Source organism: Protopterus annectens, chromosome 12.part0 (genome assembly GCF_019279795.1).
Source record: "Protopterus annectens isolate FY-2018-M chromosome 12.part0, PAN1.0, whole genome shotgun sequence".
Lineage (NCBI taxonomy): Eukaryota > Metazoa > Chordata > Ceratodontiformes > Protopteridae > Protopterus > Protopterus annectens.
The window spans coordinates 173686911-173702384 of NC_056746.1; the positions used below are offsets into that span (position 1 = coordinate 173686911).

Below are 15474 nucleotides of genomic sequence, written 5' to 3' on the forward strand. Positions count from 1 at the left end.
TTATTCCACCAAGGATCACTAGTAAACTTTCATCATAGTGAAGTCAATTTAGGGTAAGTGTAAGGAGCATCCTGGATGCATCTTTGCACCCTAAGTTGACATTACTTGGGTATACATTAAACTTATTTGGACTATTGTTTAATAAGAAAGCTTACAAAGCTTTTTTTTTAAATGGTCAAATAAAAAAATGAGCTTAGTACTAGTGCAGAGTGGCACTTAATTCCCTAAATGCCGCAATGCATCTGGTAATATAAACAAATCACTTTAAGTATTGTGTAAATAAACTTACTTTAACAGTAGATGTTCAAATGTTTACTGCTGCAGTAGCCATAGCTATATATATGGGTTGTATCCTCTGCTGGATACAACAGCCAGCCAGCTCCCAAAGCTTCAAGGGCACCTTCCATGTGAACAAACAGCTACGCAGATATATCTCCTATCCTTGGCAACAAAAATGTACAAACATAAGGAGGGTGGAGGGAGTGGCTACTGCAGCAGTGATCATTCAAAAATCTGCTGTTATGGTAAAATAACTTACACAACTGTACTATGTTCATCATTATGATCCCTGCTATTGACCAAGACATGGAATTTAGTTTACAGTGCTTTGCAAAAGTATGCACATATGAGGATGTTACTGCTTCTAGAATACTTGTAGAATCCATCCCTTGTCAAAAACCCCAGATAAAGCCATGGTCCTGGTAGAATGAGCCTTGACCCTGCCTGGAATTGCCTTGTTGTGGTAGGTATAACAAAAAGTAATAGCATCAGACAACCACTCAAAAATAGTTAGCTTTGATATAGGTTGTCCTTTTTTCTTACCTTCATAAGAAATGAACAACTAATCAGAGTTCCTAATGGATTTTCTTTAGTCAAGCTACTATCTTAGTTTTACGTGGACATCCAATGACAGTGTATCATTTCTCCCTGTAAAGAAGACAGGGAGATGGACAGCCTGGCTCACAATCAACTCAGATACCACTTTAGTCATGAAAGAAGGATTAGTTTTCAAGTAATCCTCATCTTTGTGGAAAATGAGAAAAGGCTGACCCACTATAAAAGCTTGGAAACCAGATACTCCTTCTGCAGAGGTCAAAGCAATTAGTAACACTGTTTTTCATGTTAAGAACTTCCAGTTAGCCCGATAAGCTGGTTCAAATGGAATGAGAAGTTTTTTTAACATAAAATTATGATCCCAACTAAGAGCCACCTGTTTTCTAGGAGTCTTAGTATGCAATAGCCCTTTCAAAAACATTCGAGATTGCATTTAAGAGGGAATCAGTAGGCAGACATGCTGAAATGGCTGGTAAATGAACCTAAATGGAATATTACAACTGACTAGAAGACAATAACTCACACGAATAGTATAGAAACAGAAAAATGCTATCCCTGAGAGCGTGATGATTCCTGTCTTGCCACCATCTAGGAAATTCTCTTCTATTTACTAATATATGATTTTCTAGCAGTAGGTATTCTTGCCTCCTTTAACATCTGATGCATGATCTCAGCAAAAAGGTGCTTAAAAGGTATTAAGATTTTATCATCCAAGCAGTTAATTGCAGTTGTTGGGTGTTGCGATTTATTAAATATCCCTTGTCTTGTGTGAGTTGGACCAGTCTGTGAGGACGCTTATGGTAACTGCCCTGGCCATTTCCAAAAGAGGGGAGGAACCACTGTTGCCTGGGCCAGAAGGGAGTCACCATAATGATCTCTAGATAGTCTTACTGAATCTTCAGAATTACCCTGTATATTAGCATAAGTGGTAGAAAAAAAACAAGTAAATTCTTGTTCAAGGAAAAGAAAAGGCATCTGTCTTCTAGGCCTTCTTGCAGAGAGTTTTAGAGCAGAATTTTGCCAAATGATTGTTGTGAGTGGAGGCAAAAAGATAAACTTTAAATGTTCTCCACAGCTGGATCAGTTCCTGGACAACCCCCTGATTTAGTTTCCATCTGTCCTGGTCTTGCTCAGACTGTCTGACACACAGTATGCACAGTGCCTAAAAGAGTGAGATTGTACTGAAAAGCTATATCCCAGGCTAGCAAGGCTTGTCTGCAATGAGGAAAGATCTAATTCCCCCATTTGCTTACATACCACATCATTGCGGCGTTTAATGCAAACACTTGTAGTTGTCCTGGAGACTTCAGATGATTAAGAGAGTTGAAATTATTTACAAGTGTCAGCGCCTCTTTTATGTTTGTATGTTTTGGTCTGTTTTTTCTTTTCCATAGACCCTGCACTTAACCAAAGTCTGACGTGTCTATTTTAAAAGACTGTGCTGGAGCTGGAAGGGACAATGGGAGACCTGTACTCTGATAAATTTGGTTTCGCTACCAAAAAATTCCCTTTTTTACAACCCCCAAAACTGGAATTTGAAATATCGGGGATGTTGATGAATGGGCCAAACAGATTTTAGGCACCACTGGAATTTACTTATGTGGAGTCTTGCTACAGTAATCATGAGAATCATAGAAGTCAAGAGACTTGGAATCTTGTTAAATTCCTTGGCTAAGACAGTAATCTAAGTGGAAAAACTCAGGAATACATCTATATACAAATCCACTTTTTCCTGTGAAAAAAATCTCTTTAAACAGAAGCATCTAGGAGACATCCCAGGAAAACAATCCTATGAGGAGTGAAATAAGACTTTTGTATGTTCTCCTGGAATCTCAGTCTGTATAGAAGATCCCTCACACTTTAAAAAAGACTTTCTAATGATAGGCAAGTAATCTAAATAAGGAAAAATATGAATGCCTTGCAGTCTGCAGTAGGCTATCACAGGAACTGGATATTTTGTGAATACCCTTGGAGCAGTAGATAGGACAAAGGTAATGCAGAGAACCTATAATGAGATCCAGACACAGAAAACCTTAAGAAATGCCTAAAATCTGGATCTATAGGAATGTGGTGATATTTTAAACCTTCGGTCACTAGAAAACTGAATTTGGGAACAAGTTGTAACAAATGTTGAAGGGATATTATTTTGAAATTGAGCACTATTATAAAAAGGTTTAGAAAGGAAAGATCCAAAACTAGTCTCTATGAATCTTCTTTCTTTCTTTGATGCTAGATAGTGTCTATCACATCTAGAAACAATAGTTAATGAATGACAGGAGGGAAGAGAGGAGTTTGGTCTGGCAGATGGGGGAGGTGAATCCCTTGAAAAGGAGGGAAGAGACTGACACTGGCATCTGTAACCTTGATGGATTACTTTCAGAACCCATCTGTCGAAAGTTGTCTGTTGCTAAACAGAGAAATCTAGGTTCAGACTTTTTGAAAGGATTAGGGTTTTGCCAGGAAGGAAAGGAGGAGAGGAGACTTGTAAATAGACATTCAGACTTATTTGACTTCCTTTGTTCTGGAAAGGGGTTCCTCCTTTCTTTTTGGAACCTCCTTGCCACTGCTGTTTAAATGTTTGCTTACCAACAGTTTTTTGTGTTTGCTTATTTTGCTTTTTGAAAAAGGATTTAGGGGTAGCATTAAACCCCTGGCAAAACTTTGTGAAGGAAGCATGAAAAATCTGAAAGATTCCTTGCATACGTTTACTCTCTCATCATACTTTTTAAAGACATCTGCATCAGATGGTCCAAATGCTATCTCACTATCCAAGAGAGAATTCAAGATTTCAGCTTTTACAGTTACTGGAAGGTTTTGAGAATGCAACCACGCAAATCTGCTCATAACAGTTCCAGTTGCAGCAGCCCTGGAAGTGGCATCAGAATCATAAGCACATTTCAAACAATGCTTATCCACTCACTTTATGTTACACAAACAATAAGCTTTTGTAGAACCCATTCCTCACAAAAATAACTAGACAACTTGCCACATTGTAATATTTTATTACAAAAAATAAAAATATGGTAAAGTGCTTTTGTCTACTTACAATCCTCCAGACGTCATTACAACCAATCTGAAACACATTACATCACTTCCTAAATGTACAACTTGTTTAAAAAATACGTGCTTATCCACTCACTTCATGTTACACAAAGAATAAACTTTTGTTGAGCCCCTATCCTCACAAAAATGACTAGACAACTTGCCACATTGTAATATTTTATTACAAAAGATAAAAAAATTGGAAAAATGCTTTTGTCTACATACAATCTTCCATGCCTCACAGTAGGCCAAATATACAATGTCCTTAGTGTTGCAGTTAAACCATCTCAATTTCTGATAATGTTTTAAGCTTTCAATAACTTCCCCTTTTTCTTTAATATTAATGTATGGCCATTGAATGCCCATCCTTAAATGTTTCTATTTTTCTGCTGGAGTCATTTACAAACCTTGTTCTCTAACAAGTTTTTAACACTGGGTTTTCTCTTAAATACAATTTCAGGAGGGTCTCCACACAGCCCTGCAGGCATCCCAAAGTGCTCAAAAAACAAACAGTTTTTTATTACATTCTCTGTTTCCAGATGGAAGAATGATGGATCATCAAAGGTTTTTCAACCACCCCCTTTCTTTATATTACTTATTTTTGTCCACTTTGTTAATACCTAGTTCTGTATTCAAACTGTATTTCACAATGGGTTTATATAAACTGCCCCGCTGACTGATAATATCTTGGGCAATATTTTCAACAAAATCACTCAGGTAACCCCTATCCAAAAACATGTCCATTACAGAGACTATGCCCTGATGAAACCCCCCCTCATTTGAGATCACTCTAGACACAAAGATAAATTGGTTTCTAACAATTCCCTTCTTCTGAAGAAGTAGGTGACAACTAGTACAGTAAGGAAAGGAATTGCTGTACATAGGTTTTCTAAAAATAGTTGGGCCAAACTCCCATTGTCCTCCTTGTTATACTCATATCTAAGTAATTTTTTATATCGTAGTCAAGTGTGTAAGTAAATTTGAAAAACTCAATGGCAGAATGTAAATAATCCACAAAATCATGAAAATGCTGAACAGTCCCAGACCATGCTATAAGAATAGTATCAAGAAAGCTATAATAAACTTTACAAAATTGCAGGTAATGTTTACGGTTGAAAAAAATACTTCTGTTCACAAAACTGCACTACACAATTTCTATAGATGGGGCCACAAGCAACACCCATTGCTAAATCCTGTATCTGCTTATAACCTTCACTGTTATAAAATTGTTATGCAACACTACAGACATATAGTCCATAATCAGCCATTCCTCTGTAATAGTTAAACAATCAAAATTAAAAATTATATCTTCAAACCATTCCAGCCTTTTTTCACGTATGATGACTGAACAAATTTTTAACATCTAGTGTCACAAAATAATAGGTTACACAAAGACGCTTTTATCCTCACAAAAGAATCTATCAAAAACGTTCCTGCTTTTGTTAAAGGGGAAAAATTGGTATTAACCAGACGATTAGCTGCACCTGGCTTCACCAGAGCAACAACTGCTGGGTCTGATCTAGGATAAGTGTACAAAAGCTAGTAAGACTGAGGAACTTTGTATGATCTATCCGTTTTCTTGGGGCAGCAGGATGGCTGTCAGGCAGGTTACAGGCTATGACAAAAAACATCCAATAATGCTGAAAGAACAGGAGAAACTGGAGAGGTTTCTGGGAAATCCTGTGGTGATAAATCGACTGTAGAATATCATTATTTTCCCACTGAATCATCTGATTCATTCAGGAAATAGTTTCAGAGAAACAGAATCCTTCAAGTGACTGGCAGAAGCTACATTCTCCTCAAAATCTAAAGCAGAAACTTGAACAGCCTAAATAGAAACTGTCAATTCGCAATCATTCTGTGGTTCAAAAACTTGAACGTTTTCAGGAAATGAAGAATCACTTTTTCTTTTACCAGAAACAGCAAAACTGGAACTGTCAAGGGCCTGAACTAAACCATGAGCTAAGCCCAATAAATCTCTCTTGTCCAAAGTGACAGAGGCGGGAAGGAAAAAGGCCTAAAGTTTTTGCTTCATTTTGACAGTAATTTTTGGAGAAGCAAACCTATTTTTGCCAGAAAAAAATCTATAGGGTTGGGCATAACAGTCTAGCTAGGTACAGAAGCATTCCCTGCCCCTCCCCAAGGACCGACAAGAATGGCTTTCCCTTGTCTCCCAAAGGCATTCCAACAGCTGCAGAGGATGTGTCTAACCCTGGCCCATGATGGCTGTAGGGACTACACTAAATGCAGCCAAGGAAAAAGATGAATGGTTTGGCAAACCAGAAATGGCCAAAGCTGAGTCACCCATCTGTGGCTGAGACACTTAGCAGCCTGCTGTGTTGGCAAAGGCTCTTTATTAATTTTCTTCTTTTTGTGGCTGGAAGAGGGAAGAACTGAGGAACCTAAAGATTGTTGTATGGCTAACCTGCAAAAAGATGGCTGATTTCAGGGAAATCTGGCAGCAGTAGTTAGTAAAGTAACTCTTTCCAACAAAAAAAAAATAATAAAAATAACAGTAAAAAGGTACTTTAAACATTTACTCCAGGCCCCAAAAGTAAAATAACACAACTTTTAAGTCAGAAATAGTTTTAAATTAGTTGAACACCTTTTTCCACAAAAGAAAAAAGCAACACTCCTGTTTAAAAGTTAGTAATTCACACGACAATCAATAAAACACTTTTGCCTAGCTTAAAATATATATTTTCACAGGAAAAAAAGGTTTAGTTTCTGTTATAAAATGTCAGTGTGGAAGGTGTTTTCCTTATAGGTAACTTGTCTGCTTGACAATGGAAAGTATTAGCTGTCCATAGATTTTCAAAAGCCTGCAAGAGGAGTGCTCTTTGGTGGCAGGAAGCCTCTTAATGGGCTTGACACCCAAACCACTCTTTTTAGTAGAGTCAGCTCAAGCTCACTAACAGTTTGGGTGCATGGAAAGGGCCCTCAAAACTTAGGAAGCTGGCCATCTGTTGTATCCTGTGCAGAATGCAACCCATAGAGCTGAGGCTACTGCAGAGGTGAACATAATGATGAAGATGGATTGTTTCTAAACATATGAATGATCCTACTTTGAGTAAATGTTAGCTCAAGGCTTGCAAGTCATTGTTCTATATTTACATTCAAAGCAAGTTTAAGAACAGAAAGTCCCACTATATGCAACACCGTGTACATGTTTAAGTAATAAACCATGACAGAATAAACAGCTTGGGTTTACCTACTGGTACAGATTAGGTACTACCATGAAAGATGACTGACAAATGATCCTACCAGCCTGATTTATATTCTGAAATTGGTTGTTATTATACAATGTTCTTAACTTCTTGAGCAAAAACAATAAGCATTTCAATTACAAATCATTTTGCCAATATCATTCCTCTGTCTGAAATTGTAGCGCTTTTACTACTACACTAAGTGCAAATCATGGAATTTAGTATTAAATAAGCCAGTCAGAATGAGATGTGATGTTGAAGTGACTGTTTTTCCCCTAAGGGTGATTCCACCATAGTAAAATGCATCAATTAACCAAACAAGAATTGATAAGAAGCTGGAAAATTATGCTGATTAGTTTTATGGTGACTATAAAAACTTCCAGGGAATATTTAACTTTGCTGATGCCCAGTTTGTTAGATCTCATCCTATCAAAATTGTATCACAGAGATGTAGTTTATCACACATAAATGTTTCACCATGAAATGAGCTGTGTGTATTTCTGTCTTTCACTTTCCCCATGGTTATGTGACCATGGAGTTAGTGTATTTAAATTAGGGGTGTAAGGGGAGCATCCTCCATGATGGAGGGGTAGAAAAGACATGAAGAAGAAAGTTTTGTGATCTACTTTAGGTATTTTTTAAAGGAAGATTAGGAAATTATAATTATTTTTTTTCTTATGGATTGTTGGTACAGCTCAAAACGTCTTCAACTAATATGGTTGCTCTGAACTGTGTTTTAAATTATTTGGGTGTGATGGCCTGAGTTACAACTGATTTGAGATTCAATTACTTGCTATAAACCCAGTTTCTACAAAGAACACATTTTTACTGACTTTAACAAGACTGCTCCGATGGGATCACTACTACCACTTTCGAAAAATTAAGCAATCATGCAGCGATTCTTTGTCATGAGTGTGCAAAAAAGGCAGACTGGTGTTTGCTACTATTACTGTCACTTACTTGAAACACTTTTTATTAAAATTCATTTTGGACTGATTGTATCTTTTTTTCTAATATTTCTTGTGTAAACAATTATAGAAGGAAAAACTGAATAGAAACACATAACATTTCCCATCCCTCTCATTTGGGTATACTTACTAGTTAAGTGCAACAATGGAGGCTCCATCTTGGTCTTGTACTGTGATGCAGATCCCAACTCTGAACCCATCAGCTTGAAACCCAGGTGGAACAAAAGCCTGATACTCTGATCTGCTGCCTTTGTACACAAAGAATTTGTCACAGACTTTTCCTGAGCATCGAATAACCATGAGGCTGTAAATCAGTGCTGTCTCTTCGTCCTCAGCATCTGTCCACCCTTATACATGCACACAAAAAAACACTGTTATTTCTGCATCATGTTCAGACATCCACAACACTAAGTAAATAACCACATTACATGTTATGTTTATTGTTGTAGTTTCTTTCATAAGATAAGGTCGTAAGTTCAGTGGTTTAGCATATCTATGAAATTCATGTTTTTCCTTACTTGGTGCAAAGAAAGGAGAGAGCCTCACAGTACTTGATTTGTGGCTACATGATGTCTGTGAAATATGGTTCAGAAAATCAATCCATTTTAAGTTCACTGAAATGATGAGAATTTACTTTACTGGAATCACAAAATATTATTTTCAATTAAAGTAATGCATACATTAGTGTGCTAGCTGAGTGCAAAATATGTTTCTTAATGCAGCACTCCAAAATACATCTTTCTAAAACTAGGCATGACAGAAGTTACATTTTTAGTATAAATATGTAAGCCACAGACACGTATTAAAGAAAAAACACTAATTTCCCAGAAAAGTTTACGCAGTCCACCCACTAACACCAACTGCATGTCGCAAAAATGTAATGAAAGACATACTTTAAGGTGTATGTTTCCTGAGTTCCACAATGGAAAACTCTGTAGAGACATTTAAATATAGCTGCTGTTGTGCCTTCAGACTTGGTAACTATTTTTTCCAGACTCAGAGTGGCAGAAATAATTAAAATGTATTTGTGGCACATAAATATTGTGCCAAAACACAATTTTATGAGACCAGTTTAAACTGCTTTCTCCACAGTCTGCAGATGTTCTTCATAAATGGACTCTCAGCCTTTGCAACATATGGTATAAAGATTTGAAGTCATCAGTCTTAGCTAAAAGTAAAGCTTAAAGTCAGACCTCTCTTTTAAAAACACTATGCACATTTTAAGAGACACTTTTTTCCCCTAGTTTCCTACCATGGATTTCATTTTACATTATTATTTCTAATCAGGACTACTGGAACATTATTAAAAGTAACATTTAAGTTGTAAAGAACTTGCATTTGAGAAATGCATAGCTATTAAACAACAGCAGACACCTTATGGACTGAGTTTCCAATATGCCGTATTTCAACACACTTTGGCTTACGTATGTGTTAAGGAATGCATTATGTTACCCTTAGCTTACATTAATCTGACAGGTGATGCACAGGATGAAGGAGCTGATAATGATCTGTTTCTTATGGTCCAGGGTTTGATTCCTTCAGTCTCCATTGCCTGTGTGAATCTGAGCAAATCACTTAGCCAGGCAGCGCCCCAGGCTGAGTCTGAAAAAGGTCCATGGAGATCAGTGCTCCACCCCAGTAAACAAATACAAATAAAATAAAAATACACATTACTTGTTGTTTATTAGAGTATATAGAAAAACAAAATATCTGCTCCTGATAAGTGTTCATATTAGCATAAATTCAATATAAAAGCAGTTACTATTTGCACTGATGGCTACAGAGTTGTAGAAAGGAAAATTTGTCACTCCGGGAAAAAGACCCCCTCCCCCCACTGTATAAAAGTGATAACAATGGTGATTCTTAATGACAGCTTGAAAACTCTCAAATATGTTAACAAGTGGTTTAACAGCTTACAAGCTATCATTAAGTGATCACAGCTTGTGAACTGCTTATCTAGTTTATTTAACTACATTTGAAAAGGATGTCTTGACAGTTATGCAGTTTTTTACCTGCATAATAAGTAAACCTTGATAGTTTAATTGACAGTTTGTAAGCTGTCTACCTTTTTTAATGATTGGTGCCCCCCCCCCACATGTTGGTACCTGATGCGGGTGCCCCATTTGCCCCACCCTTGCTAAAGCACTGGATGGCCTGAAAACACTTAAGGTTGTTTATTTAACATTTGTTAACTGAGTTGATGGGATGGTCAAATGAGCCTTTTCATTCAGGATCCCGGTAACCGAGACATTAAAAAATAAATAAATATAGAAAAAAATAAATAAAACACAATGTAAATATTCTGGTTTTTTAGAACTGCTTGGTGTAATAATTCAGCCACTTATTTCTTTTATATGTTAGTTTTATAAGAAATAAGAGTAAGAAAACTTGTTTAATTATTTTATTTGTCTTTGTTGACTGAGAAAATCTGAATGGGTAAATTAAGTTTTTACTGGAGACCCGGAGAGAAAAGCTCCACCAAATACGTTTGAGATACTCATGACAAAACAATTTTTTTTACAAAGATTACATAGACAGTTCATAGGACATCTAGATACAAATAGGTAAATGTTCTGTAGTTACAAAGATAAGACGTATTTTTAGTGTGTGGGCATTATACATGATATTAAATTACAAGTATAAAACATTTAGTATGCAAGCAGTTCATGTGCACTATATGTTACAGGCAGACATTAGAAACATTATTTGGTAGGTAGATGATAGTTAAAGCAAGAAGAGGGAGAAAGCCTTTGTATAGCTGATGAGTCAAGTGCAGTAAGGATAAAAATACTAGGGTAGAGATACTGAGTAAGAGCCTGGTTATAAAACAGTGGTGAAGACTATATGAAGGTGATGGATAAAGTGGGAAGGTTTGAAAAACACTGAAATGTAAAATGGAGATTAAAATAGGAAGGTAACTGAGGAGGAATAGTAGACTGGGATACAGGTTATAAAGGTTTAGTGAGTATGGCCTGACAAAGGAAAATGGAGTTACACAGGTGAGAAGCATGTGCATGACCACATGATTTAGGTGTTGTTTTTGTAAAGGCTTGAGGAGGAAAGTTTCATGGTCTATTGTAGGTATAGTGGGATGGCATTCCAGAGTTTAGATACATAACAGAGTTCGGTAGTCACCTGCTGAGTTATCACAATCATTACCAAGAGTTCATTGCTTGAGTAAAGGTTTCAAGCTACAGTGTTGGACATTTTTCTGATGCACATATAAGATTATGTGCTGTAATAAGTTTTGAGTATGTTAAATAGTTGTGTAGCTCTAACCAGTTTAGTTGTTTCAGGATTGTGTAACAATACGCTCTGTACATACGGGTGGCAGTAAATTTAGCTACTTTCTTGTAACAGATGGAGAGTTTACCTTTAAGGTTTTAAGTTTGTAAGAATAGGTGAGGCATACAGTAAGGATGTAAAAATGTAGGTAGATAATAGTGTTTGTCTTGCATCGTCTCTGTGGTACTGTACGACATCCAAGGCAAAAAACAAGAAAATAAGTACATTTTGTGATTATTCTGCATTTCTTGAACTGTATTTTATCAAACTGCTGCATAATTTCTGTTTCTTTTACTGTTTGTGACTGCTTCATTCTCTGTACTTGATTTGCACTGTTCTGACACCTAGATAATATAGACTAGATTCAGACCTGCTGAATCTAGCTTGTTATTGATATGCTTGAGCACTAAACCAGCCATCTTACATTAAGAAGGGCTCCCCAGCACCCTTGTGACAGAAGAGTGTGGATCCAGCCTTATCTGAGCTGGGAATTGCAGGAGGAAGGTTCATTGTGTGTTTTCCTATTGGAAGAGTAGCTTAAAAGTGTTTTAATTTCGCCTGTATTTAAGCTTTGAATTTGCTCGTTGCAGCACACCATGCAACAGGGGTTAGTGGTGCCCTGTACAGATGCAAACACCTTGAAACTCCCAAACTTCCCTAATGCACTACGGGCAACTCAGTTGCCCACTGAGCCATGTATATCATCCATAGCCTTCAACAGAACAAGCACATTTGTTAGTCCTAGTGTAAAACCCTGGTCAAATTAGCCCACTCCCTTCCCTAATAGTACATACGGTAAAAGCCTGCTATACTGGACGGGTAGTTTCCATTGGGGGGGGTCATCACTGACCCTGGGAACTATAGACTCATATGTCTAACCAGCCTCATCTGCAAGGCCATGTAAAGAGTCATCATGGACCTTATCAACAAGGATATAGGCGCCCTTCAAACTCTAGATCCAACCCAGTTTGGCTTTGTTAAGGGTAGATCATGCTTATTAAATCTAGTAGACTTCTTCCAGAAAGTCAACAAAGCCTTGGATGAAGGTAAGACAGTGCACACTACTGTCTAACTTGATCTAGCCAAGGCTTTTGACACAATACCTCACTCAGGTATAATTGAGAAACTCTCTCAGATGGGGATTAACCGTTACGTCAACAGATGGGTAGCCAATTGGCTAACCGACAGAACACATACTGTCAGAGTTGTTGACTCCACCTCTACCAGTAGATCCTTCAACAGTGGAATACCATAAGAATCTGTATCTGTGCTGGACCCTTTACTGTTTGAAATCTGTTTCTTGGAAGTTCAGGCTAAAGTAGACAGCCTTTGGACTACCAAGTTCGCTGGTGATTGCAAACTGGATGCAATCACTGAGTCCCCCAACGATGTTAACATATTACAGGAGGGGCTAACACAGACAAATGACTGGTGCCAAAGCCACAGTCTAAAACTAAATGCAAAAAAAAGTGCATTATTATCCCCTTTGGCAAAGAGGAATTCCCTGCTAATTACAATATTGACAGCACCCCCCCTAAGTTCTACCCAGTGGTGCGAGATCTGGGAACAGAGGTGGATAGCAATCTGAACTTTGACCACCAAGCTTCCACGGTGGTAAGGAAAGCCTTCTATGTTGCACATCTCATAAGCAAGCATCACATCCAGGTCTAAGGATGTTATAACTCCAATGAACTCGACCCTCATCAGACCATTAATAGAGTGCAATGCTCCCTTCTGTGTGCACCTCACCAGACACCTTCCACAGTTGGAGGAACCACAGAGGTTTCTCACCAAGAAATACATGTTCTCCAAACCATGATGTATGTGGACAGACTGAAAGCCCTGCCACTGTACTCTGTCATATAGGTTGCTGAGAGGTGATTTGTGCCTGGCCTACAGGACAGTCTCTGACCTTGCCTTGATGGAAATGCTGCACATCCGCAAGTCAAATGGCACAAAAGTCACTCGTTCTAAGGATCTTAACCCAGCCTATGACATTAACAGAATGTGCTGAAGGCACAGATATATCTCCCAGAGATTGCCTCTACTCTTGAATAAACTTCCAATGTTAGTAGTGTGAAATAACTAGCAATATACTGAAAGCATCAATAACTATTTGGCTGTGAGGTAGCAACAACACATCGGTATACTCAGATGTGCAAATAAGAATACACAGGTAGTCAGTACATCAGATTGGATATTAACAGAGACTTGTGATCATTTTACAATACATGGAATCTTAGTAATAACTCTTAGATACAACCTACTATTTTTAGCTTTTAGAAATGTGACAAATGTGCTCCTCCTACAACCAAGACTATCAAACAAATGCAACAGGCATCTGAAGAACCTGACCATAGATGCTGGAGCTGAGGATTTAAATGCAACTGACTGGTCAATATTCTTTAATCTTCCAAAAACTGAAGTGGCTACAGAGTTCTTACTTAGTGTACTATTTTTTTGTATATTACTTACATTCCTTCCAGAGATGTGCATTAAGACAAAAAACAGTACTGTAAATAAAAGTTTGTAGACAATAAATTAATTAGTGGCAGAGATGCTGATTGGAAAACTTGCAAATCCATAAGGTAAGCAGCACAAATACCCACATCATGGCCAAAGAAATAACTGCCAACATCAGTTTAGACTGGCCAAAAAAGACCAGTGCAACTTTGATAACCCAGCAAAATATCTGAAAGTCACTGAGAACATGACAGGCACTAAAGCAAGACTGCTCTCATAAACCCCTCTTAAGAAATATCTATACTTTTTTTACTACCATTGAAAACTTTCTACAGGTAATATCTTTAGTAGTTGTTCATGCAGTTAGAGATCAGTGGGTAATGTTAGAGACTAATGAACATATTATTTTCTGTGACTATATAATGCGTATCTGCCTCAATTAAATTTTATATGCATTTTAAATTAAAGAAAGATTCTACAGTTACGAGACAGGCTAATAAGATATCTTAGTAAAAGCAAATTAATGCTCTGTATATTGTAAAAAGATTATGCTGACATGAGCAAGGACAATTACTAAGAAAATTATGCCAGTCTATACTGGCAAAAGCTCACAAAACTGCTTCTGCATCGGACACCGCGCAAAAGACAAAGGATGACGGGCCGGCATGAGGCATGCGCGTGTTACTACGCTGGCGTACTGCGCCTGGCTCTCTGCGCCGTGCCAGCAGCCATATCACGCCTGGACGCCCGGCCGACCGACTGGACAGGACTATACCAATAGTTGCAGAAGAACATCTGCTTTTTAACAGTTTATGCTCAGAAAGAGTAGAGCATGTATTAAAATTTGCCTAGTAACAAAGACATGTGATGAGGAAGTAGCAAGAGCTGACACAACAAAAATGGATTCCACCTGCCTAGTAACACATTGAGCACATGACAAGGACTTCAGATGATGCCATATGAGAAGCTGGAGGACAAAACCAGATATCTACAAAAAGAGCACTCCGACGAACAGTTCTCGCGTTAAAGAAGGCGCAGAACTGACAGTGGGCTACATCATGGTCTTGGCCTAAAAAAGTGACACACTTAGAATGGAAGTCTCGATATGGGATTTGCTTTCCACAGGCAAGACAATTGTTAACTTTTTCGGACATCAGTTAGTGCAAGAAAAAGAGAGCCCCAATGGGGTACTTAGCTTTAGACATTTTCAGCTGTGATACGAACTCTGGAAGCAACCGACCGGCACATATGTGAACTGCTTCTGCTACGGGCTGCATGGTAAGAAAGACTGATGTAATGGCGTCAGCTGCCTTGCTTTATAGCACGGACGACTTGATGTCAGTCTACAGGCAACAGCAGCTGACGCAGAAAAACATTGACTCTGGTATTCGGGACGGTCGAGGGCTACCACAGCAGAGATAACCCACAGGTGATGACTGCAGCAGTGAAACACAAAGAACATCTTTAGATTTTAATAGATGCTTCACCATAACTCCCTGTAGATATTTTTAATATAAAAGCCAGTATTATTACATTGTGAATATGATATACTTATTAGCCGAGTCTGACCTTTCACCTTGCCTTCATAAAAGCTAGTAGTAACAATACATGTCTTGGTATTATTTTGTCTGTAAATATCAATGAGTCACCTCTTGTATTACAGGTGACATACTGGT

At 37.8% G+C, this 15474-nt stretch overlaps 1 protein-coding gene across 1 annotated transcript in view; it reads right to left on the reverse strand.

Moving 5' to 3' along the window:
* PKD1 (polycystin 1, transient receptor potential channel interacting) overlaps nt 1–15474 on the reverse strand; it is a 2476043-nt gene that overhangs the window by 1321037 nt on the left and 1139532 nt on the right. Inside the window, exon 20 of the mRNA XM_044088902.1 lies at nt 8181–8397. Within this exon, the coding sequence (XP_043944837.1) occupies nt 8181–8397 (217 nt within the window). The remainder of the gene's footprint in view (nt 1–8180; nt 8398–15474) is intronic.